The 27,821-nt window shown below is 40.0% G+C and overlaps 1 protein-coding gene across 1 annotated transcript; it reads right to left on the bottom strand.

Moving 5' to 3' along the window:
- Nucleotides 1-203: 203 nt before the first annotated feature.
- On the bottom strand, nucleotides 204-27,821 carry fah (fumarylacetoacetate hydrolase). The gene is made up of 14 exons (XM_003225901.4): nucleotides 27,628-27,821; nucleotides 23,201-23,311; nucleotides 22,883-23,004; nucleotides 19,134-19,183; nucleotides 14,158-14,248; nucleotides 13,709-13,806; nucleotides 12,726-12,778; nucleotides 10,463-10,562; nucleotides 9,387-9,517; nucleotides 6,707-6,782; nucleotides 6,294-6,340; nucleotides 3,754-3,855; nucleotides 1,642-1,759; nucleotides 204-354 (listed from the first exon to the last, which is right to left on the bottom strand). Exons 1-14 carry the CDS (start codon nucleotides 27,706-27,708, stop codon nucleotides 278-280), a joined length of 1,257 nt encoding a protein of 418 aa, XP_003225949.1. The 5' UTR covers nucleotides 27,709-27,821; the 3' UTR covers nucleotides 204-277.

Below are 27,821 nucleotides of genomic sequence, written 5' to 3'. Positions count from 1 at the left end.
AGTTTCTAATATATCTCATAACCTCTGAGGATGCCTGCCATAGATGTGGGCAAAACGTCAGGAGAGAATGCTTCGGGAACATGACCACACAGCCCGGAAAGCTCCCACAACTCAAGACAAAATTTTGCGCTAAAGGGCAAATTGGAAGGTTGATCGGAAGTATTTCAGCCATTCACATTAAAAGCCAGGAAGGGACTCCTGTGTCACATTCAAAATGATCCGTTTTATTGATTTATAAACCTCTGAAGACTAGATTTTTATCCGCTGCAGAAGCACCTTAGATAGGTCTGGCTGGGAGCACTTTTCCGGAGCATTCGCCAAAGCCAATGCGGTAACCTTTCCCCTGGCAATAACCTAAGAAAAAAGAAAGCATACATTGGCCACCAAGTTAGGAAACTGGACAGACATGTTTGGAAAAATACTGAACAAAACACCATGCAAGAGCCCTATGATTTAGAGCAGGGGTCCCCAAACTTTTTAAACAGGGGGTCAGTTCACGATCCTTCGGACCATTGGAGGGCCGGACTATAGTTGGCCACCGAGCAATAACAACAACAACAACAACAACAACAACAACAACAACAACAACAACAAAGAGGGTTGGAAGAGACCCTTTGGGCTATTGAGTCCAATCCCCTTCTGCCTTTGTGCACCGAAAGCACAAGCAAAGCACCCCTGACAGATGGCCACCCAGCCTCAATGTTAATAATAATAATAATAATAATAATAATAATAATAATAATAATAATAATAACAATAATAAAGAGGGTTAGAAGAGACCCCTTGGGCCATTCAGTCCAACCCCCTTCTGCCTTTGTGCACTAAAAGCACTAGCAAAGCACCCCTGACAGATGGCCACCGAGCCTCAATGTTAATAGTAATAATAATAATAATAATAATAATAATAATAATAATAATAATAAAGAGGGTTGGAAGAGACCCTTTGGGCCATTGAGTCCAATCCCCTTCTGCCTTTGTGCACCGAAAGCACAAGCAAAGCACCCCTAACAGATGGCCACCCAGCCTCAATGTTAATAATAATAATAATAATAATAATAATAATAATAATAATTTGGAAACAATAGGCATTGACAAAATCACGATCTGCCAACTGCAAAAAGCCACTCTACTGGGATCTGCGCGCATCATCCGAAAATACATCACACAGTCCTAGATGTTTGGGAAGTGTTCGACTTGTGATTTTGTGATACGAAATCCAGGATATCTATTCTGTTTGCTGTGTCATACAATAATAATAATAATAATAATAATAATAATAATAATAATAATAATAATAATAATAAGGGTTGGAAGAGAAGAAAAGATCCCTTCTGCCCTTGTGCCGTGGGGGCCAGATAAATGGCTTTGATGGGCCGCATCCGGCCCCCGGGCCTTAGTTTGGGGACCCCTGATTTAGAGAAATCTTATCATCTGCAGATAACAACAGGGTCTTACCTATTGCAGCCTGAAAACCAACGTGCTGCTAGAGGACTCCCCCAGGAAGTGCTTTGGCTCAATGCTATTCAGTTGGAAACCAACTGAAACAAAATTGTCCCAGTTGGTCATCCAGCAGCAGAATAAGAATAAGAGAGGTTGTCATCAGAGTTGACTTTACTCTTTGTATGGCTGTCCTTGACTTACCTGTTATAATGACTTCATCCCCATCTTGCAGAAATTTACGAGTCTGGCCGTCCCCAAGGTTGATTGCTTTTGTTCCTTTCCACGACAATTCCAGCATGGAGCCAAAGTTCTCGGGATCCTTCAAGCCGAAATTGAAACAAGAACTCAGCATCGGCTTTGTGCTTGGCCACCTTACAGCTATATCCTTGGCACCACTGCTTTCAAGGATTTTTTTGGCACCCTTGATAATGGACCCCTGCCAATGACGGTCACTGATCCAGACCACTGACATCCTAGACTTCGTCACTACATATACTTTAATGTTTGATTCCCTAGACGGTGTGGTTGCTAATACAATAGCAGCCTACAGAATGTCAACAAACGGGACAAATGGCACCTTTTGGGGTGACATCTCTTCGTGTAATGTCCCAATACGTAGCTTTGCAATTCAGTAACTGCTCTCTTAGCATTTCTAGTAACCATATATACTCAAGTATAAGCCGACCCGAATATAAGCCGAGACACCTAATTTTACCACAAAAAACACTGGGAAAACTTATTGACTCAAGTATAAGATGAGGGTGGAAAATGCAGCAGCTACTGGTAAAAATGGATACCAATAAAATTACATTAATTGAGGCATCATTAGGTTAAATGTTTTTGAATATTTACATAAAACTGTAATTTAAGATAAGAAGAAGACTTTAATAGGATAAGACTGCCCAATTCTGATTACCTATATACAGTAGAGTCTCACTTATCCAAAACTCGCTTATCCAATGTTCTGGATTATCCAACGCATCTTTGTAGTCAATGTTTTCAATACATCGTGATATTTTGGTGCTAAATTCATAAATACAGTAATTACTATATAGCATTACTGTGTACTGAAGTATTTTTCTGTCAAATTTGTTGTATAACATGATGTTTTGGTGCTTAATTTGTAAAATCATAACCTAATTTGATGTTTAATAGGCTTTTCCTTAATCTCTCCTTATTATACAACATATTCACTTATCCAACATTTTGCCGGCCCGTTTATGTTGGATAAGTGAGACTCTACTGTACTTGAGTATAAGCCGACCCGAATATAAGTCAGCCAGGACCCTCACTCACCATAAAAAAAAAACTAGGCTTACACACAAGTATATATGGTACTTAGCTAAGTACAGTAGAGTCTCACTTATCCAAGCTAAACAGGCTGGCAGAAGCTTGGACAAGCGAATATCTTGGATAATAAGGAGGGATTAAGGGAAAGCCTATTAAACATCAAATTAGGTTATGATTTTACAAATTAAGCACCAAAACATCATGTTTTACAACAAATTTGGCAGGAAAAGCAGTTCAATACGCAGTAATGTTATGTTGTAATTACTGTATTTACGAATTTAGCACCAAAATATCATGATATATTGAAAACATTGACTACAAAAATGGCTTGGATAATCCAGAAACTTGGATAAGCGAGGCTTGGATAAGTGAGACTCTACTGTATATGTAAAGGTTTCTCTCTATATTTGTGTGTGTCTTCCAGTCACCTGTTGACTTATGATGGCCTCATGAATTTCATAAGGTTTTCTTAGGCAAGGAATGCTTACGCCCCTTCCACATTGAACTGGATTATATGGCAGTATAGACTCAGATAATCCGGTTCAAAGTAGATATTGTGGCGTATCTGCCTTGATATTCTGGGTCATATGACTGTGTAGAAGGGCCCTTAGAGGTGTTTTCGTCAGTTCTTTCCTCCTTGGTATTCATTGGTGGTCTTCCATCCAAGTACTAACCAGGACTGAGTCTGCTTTGCTTCCAAAATATTCACGTTATGAAAAAGGCGAGAAAAGATTCCAGTAAACATTTACATCCTGGACCTGGAAGCCTCAGAGGGTCTTCCTAGGCTCCGCTTCTAACCGGATCAATTTGAACCAGACCTATCCCATGAATCTGGAATCCAATGGACTTTTCACATCTGGTTTTGAAATATGGAAAGTATAGTATTAATACCAGCTGGAGAATCCCAACTAGAGTAAGCCTAATGAAAAAAATAAGGTAAGACTAATAAATCAAGGCAATTTACATAAGTACTGAATTTTGAGGTTTTCTCTGATTTTTTGGTTTTTACAATTCAATGCTTACTGGTCCACTGATGGTTCCAGATGCCAGAAGGTCTCCTGGTCTGAGGTTGCAGCCATTGATTGTATGGTGAACCAGCTGTTGTTTCATGGTCCAATACATGTGCTATGGACAAAAGAGAACATGTAGAGAAAGGTCCAATACATGTGCTATGGACAAAAGAACATCTAGAGAAAGGGATTAAGGCTGGATCTACACTGCCCTTTTATCCCAGGATCTGATCCCAGATTATCTTCTCATTCCAGATTATCTGCCAGTGTAGACTCATATAATCCAGATCAAAGCAGATAATCTGGGATCAGATCCTGGGATTTAGATCAGTGTAGATATACCTTAGAGTATTGAGCAAATGCAGAAAATGCATTATACATGGGGATCAATTATCTAGTGGGGCCCCCAGTGGCGCAGTGGGTTAAACCGCTGAGCTGCTGCATTTGCTGACCAAAACTTCGGCGGTTTGAATCCGAGGAGTGGGGTGAGCTCCCACTGTTAGCCCCAGCTTCTGCCAACCTAGTAGTTCGAAAACATGCCAATGTGAGTAGATCAATAGGTACCACTCAGGTGGGAAGGTAACGGCGCTCCATGCAGTCGTGCTTTGGCTTAGAAATGGAGATGAGCACCTCAACCTAGAGTCGGACACAACTAGTCTTAATGTCAATGGGGGAACCTTTACCTTTTAGTTCAAGGCTATCTATTTCTTGTCTAGCGTTTTAGCCAAATATTTCTCCATTCTCTTATCTATATATATAAAAGGGTAATGAAATTTCGGCCTAGGACAAAACAACAAAACTACACATCCCAGAAACACTAAACTTGGCAGCACAACCCCTCATCCATGCCTCTACGTTCATACAACAAAAAGAAAAGAAATATAAAGCCCTAATTAGAAGGAGAGGAATAATTGTTTTTATCCAATTGCTGCCAGTTAGAAAGCTAAGCTCCACCCACTTGGTCTGCTGTCAGTTAGAAGGCTAAGCTCCACCCACTTGGTCTCCTAGCAACCCACTCAGCCCAGGGCCACTTCAATCAAGCCTCTTCCACACTGCCTATAAAATACAGATTATCTTATTTCAACTGGATTATATGGCAGTGTAGACTCAAAATGAGCACCAACATTAAGTCCAGAGTCAGACACAACTGGACTTAATGTCAGGGGAAAATCTTCTTTACCTTAACTACCACCAATTCCTCAATACTTTATTTCCCATACCACCATACTTCGCCACAGGAACGCGTGGCCGGGCACAGCTAGTTTTTATTAAACTTTTAACTGAAGGTGTATTGAAACTGGGACTTTCTACATGCAAAGAGCTTTGGTCTATATACTCAGCATATGCCATCCCTTCCAGAACTGGCTATTTAAAGGACTAGCTCCCAGGAACAACATCCTTATCTAATCAGAAGACTCCACAGCAACTTAAATTCCTTGCTTGTAATTATTTTAGATTGATCCACGAGAGTCATTGATTTTTTCCCCCCTCAGTTCGGTATCCTCAGTCCAATCAGTTTACCTTGGTAAAAGTAATAAGAACCACACAGTGCCTCTCTCCCCATGGAGCTCTTTTCTGAGGAAGTCAATCTATATGCTGGCGGCAGGTTTGTGTGTTTGTGCTGAACTCATCAAATCCACCCTGGTCTTCAGATCAATAATGTTACTGAAGCATCTAAACATCTGGGGGTTATTGCTTAGCTTGCAGGGTTAGAGGGAGGAGGATAGATCTCTCCCCTCATTTTTAATATGTAGAAATGTAATTGGGTTATAAAACCCATCACGCCTCTCTCACCTCTTCTGTGGCAGAAGTTTTTCAGTTCTTTGAAAAAGCACTTATCAAGAGAGCAACAACAGGGTTCTTGTGTGTTTCCCGGGCTGTATGGATATGTTCCAGAAGTATTCTCTCCTGTCGTAAATTAGCCTCCCCACATATAAGTGGTACCTAAATTTCCGACTTGATAGATGCAACTATCTTTCGAGTTGCTTAGGTCAGCAACGAGCAGGGGCTATATTTTATTTTTAATTTTCGGGTGCCCACCTTGTCAGGGCTGGCCTCGAACTCATGACCTCTTGGTCAGAGTGATTTATTGCAGCTGGCTGCTAACCAGCCTGTGCCACAGCCCGGCCCAAAACACCAACTTAAAATTCCTATCGCCTGTAGGCTGTTAGGAATTGTGGGAGTTGAAATCCAAAACACTGGAGGGCCAAAGTTTGCCCATGCCTGTTATATACCATATGAAAACATACACGTTCTATAGAAGACCATTTGGCTGGGCCAATGAAAGGGAAATCAGGGGAAAGAGGAAGCAATAAAAGTCTATTGACGCCTGGTGTTAAATGCGACTGGGAAACCGAACCTTTCTTACAGGAGGACAAGGGGCCAAGGTATGAACCAATGGACAACTAAATATGCAAAGCCTTTTATAAGATTGGTTCTGTAGATATTCTCACTTCTGACAAAGAACATCACGAGCAGGGGACACCTGGTTCAAAGCTTTCTCGGCCGAGAAAACAATGTATAAAAATGACAACAAAAATAGTATTTTCTCACCTTGAAGTTTGAGTGGCAAATGTTAGCTGCTTTGCTCATTTCAGCTCCTGAAATAAGATACATGATCTGTAGTAAATTCTATGATTCTACGTCTCATTTTGAAAACTGAATTTTTTTAAAGCTATTACACAGTAATGAGAGGGGCTTGCAGCCTATTCAAACAATAATGGCTACCAGAATAAATAATTCATCTCTTTTTTGTGGGCATAACAAAGCGGTCAGCTCAAGTTGCCAGAGTGACAACTGGAAAGGTCTTTACTATGGTACTAAATAGGAAATTTTGGCAAGTGTTGCTTGTTACTTGGTTATGTCACAAGCAACATCTGCTAAATTCTCCCTACCACACAACCACTTCAAAAGCAAATTTAATTGATATTAAAACAGAAGGGAGTACGGAGAAGGCAATAGTATACCTTTAATAGCAACGAAGAGGTTGATGTCGAATGTATAAGGCTGATCATCGCAGAGGTAGGGCAGTGGCTTGGGATCCTGGAAAGAGCATAAGAAGCGTCATTCCCTTTTAGAGCAAGCCAAGGCGGTTGGATGCTAAGAAGTTTGCAAACAAAACAGAACTTTGAATATGTTTTAATGGTTTTTTAAACTGGGAATTTTTGAAATATTTAATCCTGTTTTAATGTTTGCATATTTGTACATTTTGAATTGGATGCTGATGCTTTTAATAAAAGCCGCTTTGAGCCTCCTTGTGTACAGTAAAAGCGGGGTATAAAATAACATAATAATTTTTTTTTCGTGTCAGGAGCGACTTGAGAAACTGCAAGTCGCTTCTGGTGTGAGAGAATTGGCCGTCTGCAAGGATGTTGTCCAGGGGACGCCTGGATGTTTTTGATGTTTTTATCATCCTTATGGGTGGCTTCTCTCATGTCCCTGCATGGAGCTGGAGCTGATAGAGGGAGCTCATCTGTGTTCTCCCCGGGTGGGATTCGAACCTGGCAGCTTGCAGATCAGCAACCCAACCTTCAAGTCACAAGGCTTTAATCCACTACGCCATCAGGGGCTCCAATAATAATAAATAATAATAATACAGTAGAGTCTCACTTATCCAAGCTAAATGGGCCAGCAGAAGCTTGGATAAGTGAATATCTTGGATAATAAGGAGGGATCAAGGAAAAGCCTATTAAACATTAAATTAGGTTATGATTTTACAAATTAAGCACCAAAATATCATGTTATACAACAAATTTGACAGAAAAAATAGTTCAATACGCAGTAATGTTATGTTGTAATTACTGTATTTACGAATTTAGCAGCAAAATATCACGATATATTGAAAACATTGACTACAAAAATGGCTTGGATAATCCAGAAGCTTGGATAAGCGAGGCTTGGATAAGTGAGACTCTTCTGTAATAATAATGGTAATGATTTATGAAAGGCCAAAAATACACTAAAGATAGCAGATCTCATCAGATCTTTGAAGCTAAGAAGAGGCCCCTTCTGCAATGCTGTTATTTGCTTTGAACTGGATTATATGAGTTTACACTGCCATATAATCCAGTTCAAAGCAGATAATCTGGATCTTGTAGATGGGGCCTAAGAAAACTCTAGGAAATCCATGGGATCATCATAAGTCAACCAGTTTTTTTTCCATGTCAGAAGCAACTTGAGAAACTGCAAGTCGCTTCAGGTGTGAGAGAATTGGCCGTCTGCAAGGATGTTGCCCAGGGGACGCCTGGATGTTTTGTTGCTTTTACCACCCTTGTGGGAGGCTTCTCTCATGTCCCCGCATGGAGCTGGAGCTGATAGAGGGAGCTCACCCATGCTCTCCCCCGGGTTAGATTCGAACCAGCAACCTTCAGGTCAGCAACCCAACCTTCAAGTCAGCAGTCCTACTGGCACATGGGTTTAACCCATTGCGCCACCAGAGGCTTCAAGTCAACCAGTGACTTGAAAGCACCGACACAAAACAATGCTTGTTGTTAGTCTTCCTTCTATACAAATATTAAAGATACAGGAGTCCTCTTCAGTTTCAATCTGGCATCCCTAACACTGGTAGCATTAAACTGTATCATAAATCCTCAGCAGCTGCTTTTTCTCAAGAGCTACCAAGCTCTATGATGATACAGTAGAGTCTCACTTATCCAACATAAACGGGCCGGCAGAATGTTGGATAAGCAAATATGTTGGATAATAAGGAGGCATTAAGGAAAAGCCTATTAAACATCAAATTAGGTTATGATTTTACAAATGAAGCACCAAAACATCATGTTATACAACAAATTTGACAGAAAAAGTAGTTCAATATGCAGTAATGCTATGTAGAAATTACTGTATTTACAAATTTAGCACCAAAATATCACAATGTATTGAAAACATTGACTACAAAAATGCGTTGGATAATCCAGAACGTTGGATAAGCGAATGTTGGATAAGTGAGACTCTACTGTATTTAGCAGAGGAGGTCCAAGGTAATTTTCAAGTGTAGGCGAACAGAAAACCAATCACTAAACCAAACTCAAACCAATCACTGAAAAATAAAAGCATTGCATAAGCGAAAATGTTGGATAACAAGGAGGGATTAAGGAAAAGCCTATTAAACATCAAATTACATTAAGATTTTACAAATTAAGCACCACAAGGAGAAAGGACTCTTGTCTGTTTGAAGCCAGTGTGAATGTTTCAATTGGCCACCTTGATTAGCATTGAATAGCCTTTCAGCTTCAAGGTCTGGCTGCTTACTGCCTGGGGGAATCCTTTGTTGGGAAGTGTTAGCTGGCCCTGATTATTTCCTGTCTGGAACTCCCTTGTTTTTTAGTGTTGTTCTTTATTTACTGTCCCGATTTTAAGAGTTTTTAAATACAGCTTCTCTGTATAGTCTGACATGGTGGTTGTTAGAGCGGCCCAGCATTTTTGTGCTCTCAAATAATATGCTCTTTCCAGGTTGGTTTATCAAGTGCTCTGCTATGGCTGGCTTCTTTGATTGGATTGTAATAATAGTTTTATATTTATACGTCGCCAACCATCTCGGGGCGGCTTACAATCGGGACCAAGCACAGAACATACACAAATACAGCAACTAAAACACAGTTAAAACATAATAGCATATAAACAATCAAGTTAAGACATTTTTCTAACCTGGATGGGATTTGGCAAAACAAAGGGCATCAGTGCCTCCATGGTTACCACCCAGGGAGAGATAGTTGTGCCAAAACTCTTGCCCAGAAAGGGACCCAAGGGGACGTATTCCCACTTCTGAATGTCACGAGCTAGTGGAGGGAAAAAAGAGAATAAACACAGGATTCAAGGCAACAAAAACATCTGATCAAGAACTTCAGGGTCTCAGTATTTCTTTGACAAGTTCTATTTGATAATGTTGAAGAGATAAGCAATCACTATAAAGGTTCAAAACATAAAAAGAGATATGTATATTAGAGCATCATGCAAAGGCCACAGAAATAGTCAGGCCTCTCTGAGTATAGAGCTATCTTCTTTCTATGTCAAAAAGATAAGCAAATACTATAAAGGTTCAACACATAAAATGCACTATGTAATTTAGAGCATCATGTACATACAATATTATCTGAGAGTTAACAACAATAATGAAAATAATAAGTACAGTCAACTGTTGTAATACATAGTACAGTAGAGTCTCACTTGTCTAACATAAACGGTCCGGCTGAATGTTGGATAAGCGAATATGTTGGATAATAAGGAGGGATTAAGGAGAAGCCTATGACACATCAAATTAGGCTATGATTTTACAAATTAAGCACCAAAACATCATGTTATACAACAAATTTGACAGAAAAAGTAGTTCAATATGCAGTAATGCTATATAGTAATTACTGTATTTACGAATTTAGCACCAAAATATCACGATATATTGAAAATATTGACTACAAAAATGTGTTGGATAATCCAGAACGTTGGATAAGCGAGTGTTGGATATGTGAGACTCTACTGTAGTATCTTCCAGACTGTAATGTTTAAAGAAAACTGTAATCATCAAGGCTTAAATGTGGACTAGAGTCAAAACATATCAAGTAGTCTCCACTATTTAAACAGTTTCTGAAGACTCCAATTGGATTTGGCAACCAACATAGTACAAACACATTCAACCTTTGCAAAATAATATTGGTTAATATATCTTTTAAGACTTCAAAAATATACAAAATGTACCAAGAAGAAGAAAAAAAGGGAGCACACAATACCACTCCAGTCATTCATGAGGACCATCCCAAAGATATGCTTGTGAGCTTCACTGATGGAGATGGGTTCTCCCAGTTTGTTTCCAGGACCTACAAAGAAAGCCTGAAAAATGCAGAAGAAATTGTCACATATGCCAAGGAAGCAATAGCCTTCCACAGAGGGAAAGCTCTCTTTTAACATTACATTGCTTTTCTTGCACAAAGAAGGAAATATGGGGCCCTTCTACACTGCCATATAATCCAGATTATCAAAGCAGATAATCCACATGATCTGATTTGAATTGGATTATATAATGAATCCAGGTAAGGTAAAGGTTTTCCCCTGATGTTAAGTCCAGTCGTGTCTGACTCTTGGGGTTGGTGCTTATCTCCATTTCTAAGCCGAAGAGCCGGCGTTGTCTGTAGACACCTCCAAGGTCATGTAGCTGGCACGACTGAATGGATCACTGTTACCTTCCCACCTATTGATCTACTCACATTTGCATGTTTTCGAACTGCTAGGTTGGCAGAAGTTGGGGCTAACAGTGGGAGCTCACTCTGCTCACCAGATTCAAACCTGTGACCTTTTGGTCTGCAAATTCAGCAATTCAGCACTTTAACATGCTGCGCTAATTGGGCGCGCCTATATATGAGTCTATACTACAATAATAATAATAATAATAATAATAATTGTTATAAATTGTTATATAAATTATTATTATAAATTATTATAAATTTATAAATTATAAATTGGACACCGGCAGAACTGGACAATTTGGACAGAAAAACAAGAAAACTCATGACCATTCATCATTCACTGCACCCTCGCAGTGATGTTGACCGGCTATATCTGCCTAGAAGATCAGGGGGCGGAGGACTCTTACAAGTACAACAAGCAGTAAAAGGAGAAGAACATGCCCTGGCAGAATATGTAAACCAAAGTGAAGAACCTGCTTTGATTGAAGTCAAAAATCAGAAACTCCTCAAAGCACAGCAGACAAAAAACCAGTACAAGAAAACCGCACTACAAACTAGAGCTGACAGCTGGCACAACAAAACATTGCATGGAAAGTTCCTTGACAAAATTGAAGGAAAAGCTGACAAGGAGAAGACCTGGCTCTGGCTCACGAATGGGACCCTGAAGAAGGAGACAGAAGGCCTGATCCTTGCAGCCCAGGAGCAAGCCATCAGAACAAAGGCAATTCAGGCCAAGATTGAAAAATCAGCTGATGACCCAAAATGCAGACTCTGCAAGGAAACCGACGAAACCATTGATCATATCCCCAGCTGCTGTAAGAAAATCGCACAGACAGACTACAAACAGAGGCACAACTATGTGGCCCAAATGATTCATTGGAACTTATGCCTCAAGTACCACCTTCCAGCAGTAAAGAACTGGTGGGATCACAAACCTGCAAAGGTCTTGGAAAATGAGCACGCAAAGATACTGTGGGACTTCCGAATCCAGACTGACAAAGTTCTGGAACACAACACACCAGACATCACAGTTGTGGAAAAGAAAAAGGTTTGGATCATTGATGTTGCCATCCCAGGTGACAGTCGCATTGACGAAAAACAACAGGAAAAACTCAGCCGCTATCAGGACCTCAAGATTGAACTTCAAAGGCTATGGCAGAAACCAGTGCAGGTGGTCCCGGTGGTGATGGGCACATTGGGTGCCGTGCCAAAAGATCTCAGCCAGCATTTGGAAACAATAGACATTGACAAAATTACGATCTGCCAACTGCAAAAGGCCACCCTACTGGGATCTGCACGCATCATCCGAAAATACATCACACAGTCCTAGACACTTGGGAAGTGTTCGACTTGTGATTTTGTGATACGAAATCCAGCATGTCTATCTTGTTTGCTGTGTTATAATAAAATAATAATAATAATACAACTCTTTATTTATAACCCACCTTCATCTCCACAAGGGGACTCAGAGCGGTTCACATGGGGACTGAGCCCCAAAAATCAAACAAATAAAAGCAGAACACAATAGCAACATATAGAAATAAAACAATTATCAATAAAAACTTTAATAAAATACATCATAACTCTAACTGTGAATGGCGATAACTGCAGACGAGGAACTCCTGTCCCTCTTGGCTACATGTCTATTCAGTGCCATTGATGTGTATTGTGAAAATAGCTCTGATATCAGTTTCCATCCAATTATTATCCATCAAAATAAATCATTTTACTTTAAGGGAGTTCAAACAGTGCTTGGGGAGGAGGGGGAGACAATAGAAAAATGGAACAGATAAAAGGAAATCAATCTTACCATTTCCAACTCAATATCCAAAAGTCTGGAAGCACCAAACACTGGAGGTTTTGCTGTGATGTAAGCGGAACAAAATCCAAAATGTAAGGACATTTTGAAAGGCAAAGAAAGGAAGTTTACACTTTCAATCACGTGCCTTGCCATGCTATATCTTGATGATATGGTATTAGCTTCCCATTCGTGCCGGAAGCTGAAAAACTCACTGTAAAGATCACCACTGCCACCAAATTGTGCAGATGTCAGGCAGAGAGGAGATTTTTTTCTTCTTTATTCTCTTATTCTTTCTTATTCTTATTCACATTAGATGGTAGCGTTACTTAGTTTTGAATATGGGTGACAGAGACTTGGATATTGAAGAACAAAACAAGTTTATTTCAGGCACAGAGCTTAGTGGTTACAGTAACTTCTTTAAAGGCACTTAGATAATGGTTGCAAAGTATTTAACTGATCACTTTGGATCTAACTGGGATTGCTTTCCCTTCCTACTCAGACTCTACAAATAAACCTAAACAAGTCACCTAACTTGCTTAATTTAACACCACTAGAGATCTGAGTTTCCCTGGTTTCCCTAACCTGGAACCAGAGTCTTCCCTGTGACTAAAATCACAGACTCTCTTAAAATAAGTCACCACCTATTTTCAAATTGACTCAAAATGACCAATCATTTGAGCCACCCCGATCCCTCAACCAGAATCAGTCTCTCGGTACCACATAAGGGCACCGACTCTAAAACTAATCTTCCCTGTGGCTTACTGACCACAGACTGACTAACTTTTTAAAACATTCCCTCCTTTTCCTTCAAACGGCGGTTGGCTCTGCCCTCATTACTATGGCAACCTGCCTCAGAATGCTGAGCTGGTTATCATCCCTCACACACTGGTGACTAATACTTACCCTTTTAAACATAGTTAAACATGACTTTTAAAACGAAATTAAACATGACATCTATAAATCAAAATAAAAACACACTTCTTTACACTCACCTTCATCAAGTATCATTTGCCCCACTGGCCTCCGGATGGGCGTCCCAGAGACAATGACAGAAGAGGCACGTCCATGGTACCCAACTGGTAAGTGCAGCCTTGGACGAAAGAAATGTCAATGGGTGACATTGGTTTGCTCAAAAACACACATCTTCCCATTTCATTTCTATCATTTCCTCTATTATATGTAGTTTTAGAATGGAGAATTACATAAAAATGGGGGAAATATGAAATATCTTTGACTCAAGCATTGATTTGGGAAGTGTGAATTATATTGCTTTGCAATAAAAAGCAAACTGAAGAATGTTTTTCCCATCCCTATGTATTGGGTCACGGTTCATAGCACTTTTCAAATACTATCTCAAAAAATTATTTCCAGGAAATAACTTGCACTAAACTTAAGTGATCCCAAGATAGCAAATTTCAGCTTGGGAAAACCCAGGACTGACCAATTGGGCATCAAGGCGTTCTCCTTTCCTCTGAACATCACCCCAACGTTTGTAGCATGTTGCCGGGAGGAATAGAAATCTGTGTAATCTCCTAGAAGGATGAAAATTTACAAAAGGTTTTATTGATAGCATGGAACGGTTTATATCAAGTTGGAAACTTGGGCTGGATCTACACTGCCTTGTATCCCAGGATCTGATCCCAGATTATCTGTTTATCCCAGGTTATCTGGCAGTGTAGACTCAGGGCCCTTCTGGATTGTATACAGCTGTTTAGAACAGGGGTCCCCAAACTAAGGCCCGGGGGCCGGATGCGGCCCTCCAAGGTAATTTACCTGGCCCCAGCCCTCATTTATAATATAATATTTTTATGTCAGTTTTAATAATATAATATATAGTATATACATATTGATAAGAATATTATCATTTTATACAATATAATACTAACAATAATACCATATAATAATATTAATTATACGTTATATATTGCATATAATATTACAGTATAGTGGTATAGTTCAATATAGTATAATGCTAATATTGTGCTATGCTAATAATATAATATATTGTATGTAAATACAGCTGCTCTGAGTTCCCTTCGGGGTGAGAAGGGTGGGATATAAATGTAGTAAATAAATGTAGTAAATGAATAAATAAATAATTTGGACTTAGGCTCGCCCAAAGTCTGAAATGACTTGAAGACATACAACAACAACAATCCTAATTAACCTGACTATCTTATTGGCCAGAAGCAGGCCCACACTTCCTATTGAAATCCTGATAGGTTTATGTTGGTTAAAATTATTTTCATTTTTAAATATTGTATTGGTCTTTCATTGTTATTGTTGTTGTTTTGCACTACAAATAAGACATGTGCAGTGTGCATAGGAATTTGCTCGGTTTTTTCCCCCAAATGATAATTCGGCCCCTCAACAGTCTGAAGGATTGTGGACCGGCCCTCGGCTTTAAAAGTTTGAGGACCCCTGGTTTAGAAGGGGCCTCATATAATCCAGATCAAAGCTGTGATAGCGCCGTGGTGGCTCAATGGGTTGCTGAACTGACCTGAAGGTTGAGAGTTTGAATCCTCAAGATGGGATGAGCTCCTGTTTGTCAAGCTCTAGCTCCTGCTAACCTAGCCATTCGAAAACATGCAATGTGAGTAGTTAAATAGGTACTGCTTCAGCGGGAAAAGGCAAAGAGATGCTCCAAGCAATCTTGCCAGCCACACGACCAGGATATGACAACACAGCCTCCTTGGCTTGAAAAAGGAGAAAAAGCACCTCCCAAAGCCAGAGATGTGCACCGTCTCCAGAAGCCGGAAATGAAAGGAGAAGCCTTTGCCTTTGTTTGTATGTCTCATTATTTGACTGTAAAGGCATTGAATGTTTGCCTATTTAAAATGCTGTAATCCGCTCTGAGTCCCCTAAGGGATGTTGGATTATGGTTGTATGTGTTTCTGCTGTTTTGCAAGAGTGTGTGTTTCAGTAATGAAACAGTTAACAGCAGGCTAGTTTTGACTGACAGCCTGCTATGACCTATCAGGCATGATTTCCGGCTTTGGAGGTCCGGGAACTTCCTTCGAACTGAGGAATGTTGTTTCTTATCTCTGTGTGTGGTTGAGCTGTGCTTGCCGGAGCGAAGAGGCAATAGAAGAATGCCAGCTCAGAGCGATGGCTTTTGCTGTGCTTTGTAAATATGTTTATAGATATTGAAATAAATGTTTGGACTTCAGACTACAGATGTGTTTGAGTCTGACATTGAACAGGAATTGGTGAGGCAGACGATTGCAACCAATTCATCAGGGTGCTGGAGAAGATGATTGATGGAGTCTGAAGAAACCCACCCAGTGCGCGCCCTGACACCCCATGCAGACAAGGGAGAAGTGTATTATTGTTGTTGTTATTGTTGTTGTTGTTGTAGATAATCTGGGGTCAGATCCTGGGATATAGAGCAGTGTAGATCCAGCCTTAGGCCCCTTCTACACTATCAAATAAAATCCAGATTACCCATTTTGAACTGGATTATATTGCAATGTAGACTCATATAATCCAGTTCAAAGCAGACAATGTGGATTATATGCTTCGATAATCTGGATTACATGGCAGTTTAGAAGGAGCCTTAATAATAATAATAATAATAATAATAATAATAATAATAATAACTTTATTTTTATACCCCGCCCCATCTCCCCGAAGGGACTCGGGGCGGCTTACATGGGACCTTGCCCGACACAACAATATTTATTTATTTATTTACAGTAACATAATATACAGTAATATAATAACAACAACAAGACAATAAAACAGATATCCCAACAATAAAACATCAGCATCAATAAAACAGTCATAAAATCAACATACAGCAAAATGTTAAAAACAGGAGACTAATACACAGCCTTAGTTTGAGAAGAGATCAGAAATCAGGTATGGAAATGTGCAGCTCCTTAATGGTACTTCAAGAAGACAGACAAGAAGAGATATTTTGTTAGGATTGTTGTATGTTTTCCAGGCTGTATGGCCATGTTCCAGAAGTATTCTCTCCTGACGTTTCGCCCACATCTACGGCAGGCATCCTCAGAGGTTGTGAGGTATATTTTGTTATCTTCGCAATTTTTTTGTTCATCATTGTTATGATGATAAAAAATACTTCTGTACATGTAAATACTTCAGGATGTTTCTACACAGACCATATAATGCAATTTAAAGCCGACTCCAAGGGCAAAGTGTGTCCACAGAACCACAAGGCTCTTCCATCCTGGGTTGCAAGTACTTTAGTATATACAGTAGAGTCTCACTTATCCAAGCTAAATGGGCCGGCAGAAGCTTGGATAAGCGAATATCTTGGATAATAAGGAGAGATCAAGGAAAAGCCCATTAAACATAAAATTAGGTTATGATTTTACAAATCAAGCACCAAAACATCATGTTATATAACAAATTTGACCGAAAAAGCAGTTCAATACACAGTAATGTTATGTTGTAATTACTGTATTTATGAATTTAGCACCAAAATATCACGATATATTGGAAACATTGACCACAAAAATGGCTTGGATAATCCAGAAACTTGGATAAGCGAGGCTTGGATGAGTGAGACTCTGATGTATACTATTCATCTACTGCCCTCTTGTGTCATGCATCAGGAAGCTTAGCTGAACTTTGCCAGCAACACTTCCCTATACAGTAAAGTCTCACTTATCCAACGTAAACCGGCCGGCAGAACATTGGATAAGCGAATATGTTGGATAATAAGGAGAGATTAAGGAAAAGCCTATTAAACATCAAATTAGGTTATGATTTTACAAATTAAGCACCAAAACATCATGTTATACAACAAATTTGACAGAAAAAGTAGTTCAAAATGCAGTAATGCTATGTAGTAATTACTGTATTTACGAATTTAGCACCAAAATATCACAATGTATTGAAAACATTGACTACAAAAATGCGTTGGATAATCCAGAACGTTGGATAAGCAAGTGTTGGATAAGTGAGACTCTACTGTATATGATGGTTGTTATTGCTGTTGTTGTTTTGCATGTTGTTGTTTTGGAGGGCACTTTACTTACTTTTTTCTTTCATGTCAGGAGCGACGTGAGAGACTGCAAGTCACTCCTGGTGTGAGAGAATTGGCCATCTGCAAGGACGTTGCCCAGGGGACGCTTGGATATTTTGATGTTTTTACCATCCTTGTGAGAGGCTTCTCTCATGTCCCTGCATGGAGCTAGAGCTTATAGAGGGAGTTCATCTCCAGGTTAGATTCGAACCCAACCTTCAGGTCAGCTGTCCTGCCGGCACAAGGGTTTAACCCACTGCGCCACTGTAGGCTCCTTCACTTTACCTTTTGAACAACTCAAAATAAAGTGCTAGACCAGGGGTCCCCAAACTACGGCCTGGGGGCCACATGCGGCCCATTGAAGCATTTATCCGGCCCCCACGGCACAAAGGCTGAAGGGGGTTGGGCTAAATGGCCCAAGGGATCTCTTCCAACTCTCTATTATTATTATTATTATTATTATTATTATTATTATTATTATTATTATTATTCACGTTTTATTGATTAGCCCATTGGCCGTATCAAAACAATTCTCAGTTGTGTTGCTTTGAATAGGAAAAGGGCTGTTTTGTGTGTTATTTTAGGATTCTGGCCAGCCAACAAAAATGAAGTTTTATTATGTGGGTCCCAGTGTGTTTTGTGAATAATGTATGGCCCGAGTCATTGGTCTCTCTCTTTCTTATACAATTCACAGCTGAACAGTACATGTACGATATCCTCCACCTCTGATGCTCCACAAATACAAAATATAATAATAATCATCATCATCATCATCACACAGTCCTAGACACTTGGGAAGTGTTCGACTTGTGATTTTGTGATACAAAATCCAGCATATCTATCTTGTTTGCTGTGTCATACAATGTCGTTGTGTCAATAATAATAATAATAATTAACATTGAGGCTGGGAGGCCATCTGTCAGGGGTGCTTTGCTTCTGCTTTTGGTCCACAAAGGCAGAAAGGAGTTGGGATAAATTTATTATTATTATTATTATTATTATTATTATTATTATTATTATTATTATTATTATTATTGCTTGGTGGTCACCTGGCCAACTATAGTCCGGCCCTCCAATGGTCTGAGGGATCGTGAACTGGCCCCCAGCTTTAAAAGTTTGGGGACCTCTGTGCTAGACTGTGCTTCAGGGAGGGAACTACTTCCCTAGACTAGATAAAACACATTAAAATAAAATGTTCCTGCAGGTAGTAAACTAGCAAAGCTGGGACAAAATGGTCTAAGACCAGTTCATTTTAAAACCAATGTGGAATTTTGTTTTTCTCTAATGTGGAGGGAGGGGGTGTCCAAGAACAATACCCTTTGCATGCAAATTGAAGTGACAACTTCCCCAAGAGTGTCACTTCTATATCTCATTCTGCTGCACATGTAAGTGATGGGTATATATCACAAATTCAGTGAACTTACCAATTTCAGCTGGAAGATGCATCACAGCAGATGCCTGAGGTATGAAGGCTCTGGAAGGGAAAAAACACTAGGTCTGAACTGTTTTCATACGGATCAAAGCAGATAATGTGGATTGCCTGCTTTGGTAATCTGAATTATATGACAGTGTGGATCTGGCCTTGATTTATCTGCAGGGTTGTTGATAAGATAAAAATAAATGCTATGTTTCCATCTACACTGCCATATAAAATCCAGGTTATCTGGCAGTGTAGATTCATATAATCCAGCTCAAAGCCCATAATCCAGCAAGTGTTGTCCCTTAGAATATATGGCAGTGTAGATCTAGCTTCGTGCCCCTTCTACACTGCTACATAATCAGATTATCTACATTATATTTTGAACTGGATTATTTATTTATTCATTTATTTATTTACAGTATTTATATTCCGCCCTTCTCACCCCGAAGGGGACTCAGGGCGGATTACAATGAACACATATATGGCAAACATTCAATGCCAACAGACAAACAACATACATTAGACAGACTCAGAGGCATTTTTTTAACATTTTTCCAGCTTCATGATTCCGGCCACAGGGGGAGCTGTTGCTTCACTGTCCAGTAGTGGCTGTACTTCCTCATTCCTTTCCTCGTGTTTTACTGGCAGTTTTATGATGTTGGAAATTAGCCTCCCGCATAAAGCGTACCTAAATTTCCCTACTTGACAGATGCAACTGTCTTTCGGGGCTGCATAGGTCAACAGCAAGCTGGGGCTATTAATGGTCGGAGGCTTAACCTGACCCGGGCTTCGAACTCATGACCTCTCGGTCAGTAGTGATTTATAGCAGCTGGTTACTAGCCAGCTGCGCCACAGCCCGGCCCTATTTGAGTTTACACTGCCATATAATCCAGTTCAAAGCAGATAATCTGGATTTGATATGGTAGTATAGAAGGGGCCTTTGGCTCTTAAATGAGGAACAACACTTACATTAAATGACACTTGGCAACTTCAGTGTTATTCGAAGTAGTGGTCCATGGGTTAGTACTAGTCCATAAACCATCAAAGCCTTATCCAATTCTATCATAATAATGCAGTTTCCAAATACAGTTTCATTGCATTGAACTGGATTATATGAGTCTACAGTTAAAATGCAGCAAAACAGTATTCCAGCTGCAATAAATCACTACTGACCGAGAGGTCATGAGTTCAAAGCCCGGGTCGGGTTAAGCCCCCGACCATTAAATAGCCCAGCTTGCTGTTGACCTATGCAGCCCCGAAAGACAGTTGCATCTGTCAAGTAGGGAAATTTAGGTACGCCTTATGCGGGAGGCTAATTTAACTAATTTACAACACCATAAAACTGCCAGCAAAACACGAGGAAAGGAATGAGGAAGTACAGCCACTAGTGGACAGTGAAGCAACAGCTCCCCCTGTGGTCGGAATCGTGAAGCTGGAAAAATGTTAAATGCCTCTGTGTCTGTCTATACTGTATGTTGTTTGTCTGTTGGCATTGAATGTTTGCCATATATGTGTTCATTGTAATCCGCCCTGAGTCCCCTTCGGGGTGAGAAGGGCGGAATATAAATACTGTAAATAAATAAATAAATAAATAAATATTCCAAAACCACATTATATGGCAGTGTAGATGGGGCCCCTGTTACTGGAAAGTTTTCAGGAATAAATATACACACACACACTATATATACTATATATATATACATACAATAGCTTGGGGGCCCAGCGGTGCCCGGGTCATTTAAAAAAGGCATTGTTTGTCTGTGTTCCAAGTTTAGTGTAGGTCCGGGGTCAGCGGGGTTCAGTGGGTGCAGGTGAACTACAATTCCCATGTGCAAGTCCCATCATCCATGGTCCATTCCACTCCAAACAGGGCCAGGATGTATAGTAGGTCATGGGGACTGTATGTGTCAAGTTAGGTCTTGATGAGACATTGGTGGGAATTGCAGTGGACTCAGGAAGTGAGTGAAGGTACTGCAAGTCCCATAATCCTTGGCATATTCTCCCTCAAACTGTACCAGGGCGTGAATTGGGTCATGGGGGGTATGTGTGCCAAGTTTGGTCGTGATCCGTCATTAGTTAGAGTAACAGTGGTAAGTCAGAGACACAGTGTTTGAAAGTACTGCAAATTCCATAATCCTTGGTCCATTCTCCCCCAAAGTGCTGCAGCATGTAAAGCATGTCATTAGGGATATGTGTGCCAAGTTTGGTCCAATTCTGTCATTCCTGGTAGTCGCAGTAGTCTCAGGAAGTGAGTGAAGGTACTGCAAATCCCATCATCCATGGTACATCCTCCCCCAAAATGCACCAGAGTGTAAAGCGGGTCATGGGGGTTCTGTGTGCCAAGTTTGGTTCAGTTCAGTCACTAGTGGGCATCGCAGTGGCCTGTGGGATTCGTAGCGATTGAAAGTACTACAAATCCCATCACCCACGGTCCATCGTCTCGCAAATGGCACCAGGACGTAAAGTGCGTCATGGAGGTTAAGTGTGTCAAGTTTGGGCGAGGTCCGTCATTCCTGGTGGTCACAGTGGCCTGTGATAGTGGTGGCCAATCAGAAAGCTGGCACATACCCGCATAACCACATATAAACATACATACCCACATACAAACACTGACTAAATACACACACACACACACACACACACACACACACACATATATATATACAGTAGAGTCTCACTTATCCAACATTCACTTATCCAACATTCTGGATTATCCAAGCCATTTTTGTAGTCAATGTTTTCAATACATTGTGATATTTTGGTGCTAAATTCGTAAATACAGTAATTACTATGTAGCATTACTGCATACTGAACTACTTTTTCTGACAAATTTGTTGTATAACATGATGTTTTGGGGCTTAATTTGTAAAATCATAACCTAATTTGATATGTAATAGGCTTTTCCTTAATCCCTCTTTATTATCCAACGTATTCGCTTATCCAACGTTCTGCTGGCCCATTTATGTTGGATAAGTGAGACTCTACTGTATATATATATATACACACACACACACAAGCACAAGCACACACACACACACATACATACAGTAGAGTCTCACTTATCCAACACTCGCTTATCCAACGTTCTGGATTATCCAACGCATTTTTGTAGTCAATGTTTTCAATATATCGTGATATTTTGGTGCTAAATTCGTAAATACAGTAATTACTACATAGCATTACTGCACATTGAACTACTTTTCTGCCAAATTTGTTGTATAACATGATGTTTTGGTGCTTAATTTGTGAAATCATAACCTAGTTTGATGTTTAATATGCTTTTCCTTAATGTCTCCTTATTATCCAACATATTCGCTTATCCAACATTCTGCCGGCCCGTTTATGTTGGATAAGTGAGACTCTACTGTATATATTCCTGGAAACTTTCCAGTAACAGGGGCCCCATCTACATTGACGCATATAATCCTGTTCAAAACATAATGTAGATATTCTGGATTATATGGCAGTGAAAAAGGAGACTGAGGCTAGATCTACATTGCCATATATTCTGAAGGACAACACTTACTGGATTGTGTGCTTTGAACTGGATTATATGAATCTACACTGCTAGATAATACACACACACACACACACATCCATATACGCAAAGTCACTCAGCCTCATGAGGCTTTCAAGAAGCACTGCCTTAATATATATTTTCCAAGTGAAGGAGCCAAGGATTTCAGGCCAAAAACTTATGGCCATCTTCAGAAACAGTCCACGTCTCTGGCTGTATAACACCATCACCTTTACCTTTTACGTAGCTCTGCATTATCTCTCAGCGTTGGCTCATTTGCGGAGAGCAGCTTTTGGAGGCAGACCCTGGCTTCCTTCCACGCCTCCCAGCCTAGTGCCATGAAATTGTTAAGGGTTGGCTACAAACAAAGCAAAACGTGAGAAAACATACATTTGCAGCAAGTGAGGTACGCTGAGGACGAAAGAGGGAGGAGGAGTCGGGAACTGGGGCGTTTTAAAAAGCAGCTGAAAAGCGGGACTGCAGGAGTTACGGGAGGGATGCCTTCACTTCTGGATTTATCCGTTTTGCCCTGAATTGCCAGGTCCATAAAATACCTGCTCAAAAACATGGTGATGCTTGGAAAGTATAGGTCCATTTAGCAGATGTTTGACAGCACTGAGATCCAGGATTTGGCTACCAATTGCGACTCCGATTCTGCGTCTGGGCTGGAAAACAGAAGAGGAGGCTAAATTAGAGAGGATGGGAGCTTATTTATTTACTTATTTATTTACAGTATTTATATTCTGCCCTTCTCACCCCGAAGGGGACTCAGGGCGGATTACAATGAACACATATATGGCAAACATTCAATGCCAACAGACAAACAACATACAGTATAGACAGACACAGAGGCATTTAACATTTTTCCAGCTTCACGATTCCGGCCACAGGGGGAGCTGTTGCTTCACCGTCCACTGGTGGCTGTACTTCCTCATTCCTTTCCTCGTGTTTTGCTGGCAGTTTTATGGTGTTGTAAATTAGTTAAATTAGCCTCCCGCATAAAGCATACCTAAATTTCCCTACTTGACAGGTGCAACTGTCTTTCGGGGCTGCACAGGTCAACAGCAAGCCGGGCTATTTAAAAGTCGGGGGCTTCACCCGACATGGGCTTTGAACTCATGACCTCTCGGTCAGTAGTGATTTATTGCAGCTGGTTACTAGCCAGCTGCGCCACAGCCCAGCCCAGTTGTTAAGTAAACCTCAATTAAACACAGATTAAATGTACAAAACTGTGGTATAATATCTAGCCAATATATCTGTTATACTTACTCTGATGTGAAGTAAAGGTAAAGGTTTTCCCCAACATTAAGTCCACTCATGTCCGATTCTGGGGGTTGGTGCTCATCTCCATTTCTAAGCCAAAGAGCCGGCGTTGTCCATAGACACCTCCAAGGTCATGTGGCCGGCATGACTGCATGGAGTATCGTTAGCTTCCCACCAGAGCGGTACCTATTGAGCTACTCACATTTGCATGTTTTCGAACTGCTAGGTTGGCAGAAGCTGGAGCTAACAGTGGGTGCTCACTCCGCTACCCAGATTTGAACCTGGGACCTTTCGGTCTGCAAGTTCAGCAGCTCAGTGCTTTAACACACTTCGCCACCAGAGGCTCCTACTCTGATGATATTTCCTCTGATGATAGTTTTAATAAATTTGGCAAGAGATGGATATTACAGTAGAGTCTCACTTATCCAACGTTCTGGATTATCCAATGCATTTTTGTAGTCAATGTTTTCAATACATTGTGATATTTTGGTGCTAAATTCGTAAATACAGTAATTACTACATAGCATTACTGCGTATTGAACTACTTTTTCTGTCATATTTGTTGTGAAACATGATGTTTTGGTGCTTAATTTGTAAAATCATAACCTAATTTGATGTGTAATGGGCTTTTCCTTAATCCCTCCTTATTATCCAACATATTTGCTTATCCAATGTTCTGCCGGCCCGTTTATGTTGGATAAGTGAGACTCTACTGTATTACTAACTCAGCTGGTATCAAATCTTTTCCGACAAAACTGGGACTCAAGGCGATGCCTTTTTACAAAAGTTTTGGGTATTGCAAAACCGTGCAGTATTTCAATACATTACAGATTATATATTTATCAATTAATACGAACATGGGACAAAACAGATGTATAAAATGGACACAGCAAAACAGTTATATGAACTGGAAATAGGCTCATGTCTCTGTCATTGAACCAGTGTCAACTGGGAAAGCTAGCCACACTCAATCCTATTATGGGGACGGGGCTGAATTAAATAAGCACATTTCCAAATGTGTTTTGCCCCTCTGAAAAATGAATTCACTCCATGTAAAGGGGGACATGAGGCAAGCGTCGATCTTTCTCAATCTTGGAAACCTCGTTTCAAAATGTTTGCTCAGCAGATGCTTCTACAAACAGACAAGTTAATGCGTAACAGGGAACTTTCAACTGTCCCAATTTCTGGTTTGCTGCTTAAAACCACAATCTTTCTGTTATTTTAGGGAAACCTTTAAAAAACATGCATAAAGTTTGCTACTTTTTGCAAGTGTTTACTTCCTATCCTGACACCAATAATTTTAAAGTTTCTGTGTGCATAATTCATGTTAACTATGTAAACAACTAAACATTTGTGGCCTTTTTATGATACTAAACCAGGCATAGGCAAACTTTGGCCCTCCAAGTGTTTTGGACTTCAATTCCCACAATTCCTAACAGCCTCAGGCCTCTTCCTTTTATTATAATAATAATAATAATAATAATAATAATAATAATAATAATAATAATAATAATAATAATAAAATATGAAATATGAAATCCAGCATATCTAGTTTGCTGTGTCATAATATAATAATAATAATAATAATAATAATAATAATAATAATAATAATAATAATAATAAGTATTGGAAAATGAGCACGCAAAGATACTGTGGGACTTCCAAATCCAGACTGACAAAGTTCTGGAACACAACACACCAGACATCACAGTTGTGGAGAAGAAAAAGGTTTGGATCATTGATGTTGCCATCCCAGGTGACAGTCACATTGACAAAAAACAACAGGAAAAACTCAGGACCTCAAGATCGAACTTCAAAGACTCTGGCAGAAACCAGTGCAGGTGGTCCTGGTGATGATCGGCGCATTGGGTGCCATGCCAAAAGATCTCAGCTGGCATTTGGAAATAATAGACATTGACAAAATCACGATCTGCCAACTGCAAAAGGCCACCCTACTGGGATCTGCGCGCATCATCCGAAAATACATCACACAGTCCTAGACACTTGGGAAGTGTTCGACTTGTGATTTTGTGATACGAAATCCAGCATATCTATCTTGTTTGCTGTGTCATAATAAAATAATAATAATAATAATAATAATAATAATAATAATAATAATAATAATAATACAGTAGAGTCTCACTTATCCAAGCCTAGTTTATCCAAGGTTCTGGATTGTCCAAGCCATTTTTGTAGTCAATATTTTCAATAAATCGTGATATTTTGGTGCTCAATTTGTAAATACAGTAATTACGACATAACATTACTGCATATAGAACTACTTTTTCTGTCAAATTTGTTGTATAACATGATGTTTTGGTGCTTAATTTGTAAAATCAAAACCTAATTTGATGTTTAACAGGCTTTTCCTTAATCCCTCCTTATTATCCAAGATATTTGCTTCTCCAAGCTTCTGCCAGCCCGTTTAGCTTGGATAAATGAGACTCTACTGTAATAATAATATCACACAGTCCTAAATGCTTGGGAAGTGTTCAACTTGTGATTCTGCTATACAAAATCCATCATATATATCTTGTTTGCTGTGTCATACTGTCTTTGTGTCAATAACAACAACAACAACAACTTTATTCTTATATCCCATCTCCCCGAAGGGACTTGGTGCGGCTTACATGGGGACCAAACCCTAAAAGCAACAATGACCCATAGCATAAAATTATATTCCAAAATTAAAAACATAAAATAAGCACCTGAGGCTGTTAGGAATTGTAGGAGTTGAAGTCCAAAACACCTGGAGAGCTGAAGTTTGCCCATGCCTGTTATATAGTAAAGGTAAAGGTTTCCCCTGACATTAAGTCCACTCGTGTTAATCTATAAGCCTAAATATATAAATATGCATCTGTGCACCTATATCAATTTTAACAAAGTTTAGGTAAAAGGTTAAAATTTCCCCTGACGTTAAGTCCAGTCGTGTCTGACTCTGGGGGTTGGTTCTCATTTCCATTTCTAAGCCGAAGAGCCGGCGTTGTCCGTAGATACCTCCAAGGTCATGTGGCCAGCATGACTGCATGGAGCGCCGTTACCTTCGTGCCGGAGTGGTACCTATTTATCTACTCACATTTGCATGTTTTCAAACTGCTAGGTTGGCAGAAGCTGGAGCTAACAGCGGGCGCTGACTCCGCTCCCCGGATTTGAACCTGGGACCTTTCGGTCTGCAAGTTCGGCTGCTCAGCGCTTTAACACACTGAGCCACCAGAGGCTCACCTGTTACAGTAGAGTCTCACTTGTCCAACATAAACAGGCTAGCAGAACGTTGGATAAGCAAATATGTTGGATAATAAGGAGGGATTAAGGAAAAGCCTATTAAACATCAAATTAGGTTATGATTTTACAAATTAAGCCCCAAAACATCATGTTATACAACAAATTTGACAGAAAAAAGTAGTTCAAATACACAGTAATGCTATGTAGTAATTACTGTATTTACAAATTTAGCACCAAAATATCACAATGTATTGAAAACATTGACTACCAAAATGCGTTGGATAATCCAGAACATTGGATAAGCGAGTGTTGGATAAGTGAGACCACCGGAAAAACTCGGTGCTCTTTTCCAACAAAGCCTGTAAATTACACACTCGAGTTCGTGTAGTTTGACTGACACCACTTTTTAGCTGCCGTGGCTCAATGCTGCAGAATCCTCAATTTTGTAGTTTGGTGAGGCATCAGCTTTCTTGGGCAGAGAAGGCTAAAGGCTTACCTCCTCTTTGGTGGAGAAAACTCCATAGGGCAAGTTCTGGATGGGGAAGTGGGACACCTCTTCCACAGGGATGAAAGACATGCTGCCTTCTTCTTACAGGCCACTGCTGGGGAAGAGACTCGCCAAGGGTTTGCTTGGCCCTGCTCGTGTGCTGACCCGAGCCCTTTCTGCCCGAACCCGCCCTTCCCGGTTAA

The sequence above is a fragment of the Anolis carolinensis genome, unplaced genomic scaffold, assembly GCF_035594765.1.
Source record: "Anolis carolinensis isolate JA03-04 unplaced genomic scaffold, rAnoCar3.1.pri scaffold_11, whole genome shotgun sequence".
NCBI lineage: Eukaryota > Metazoa > Chordata > Lepidosauria > Squamata > Dactyloidae > Anolis > Anolis carolinensis.
The sequence above is the reverse complement of the archived record's forward strand: the minus strand, read 5'-3'. Positions and strand labels throughout refer to the sequence as shown.

Bases quoted from the DNA above. Each gene is read 5' to 3' on its own strand.
- fah (XM_003225901.4), bottom strand. From the start codon at position 27,708: ATGTCTTTCATCCCTGTGGAAGAGGTGTCCCACTTCCCCATCCAGAAC. The intron at 3,856-6,293 runs GTGAGAAAATAC...TTTTGTCCATAG, and splicing joins TTTGCCACTCAAACTTCAAG to CACATGTATTGGACCATGAA. The intron at 355-1,641 runs GTAAGTCAAGGA...CTTTTTTCTTAG, and splicing joins GGATGAAGTCATTATAACAG to GTTATTGCCAGGGGAAAGGT.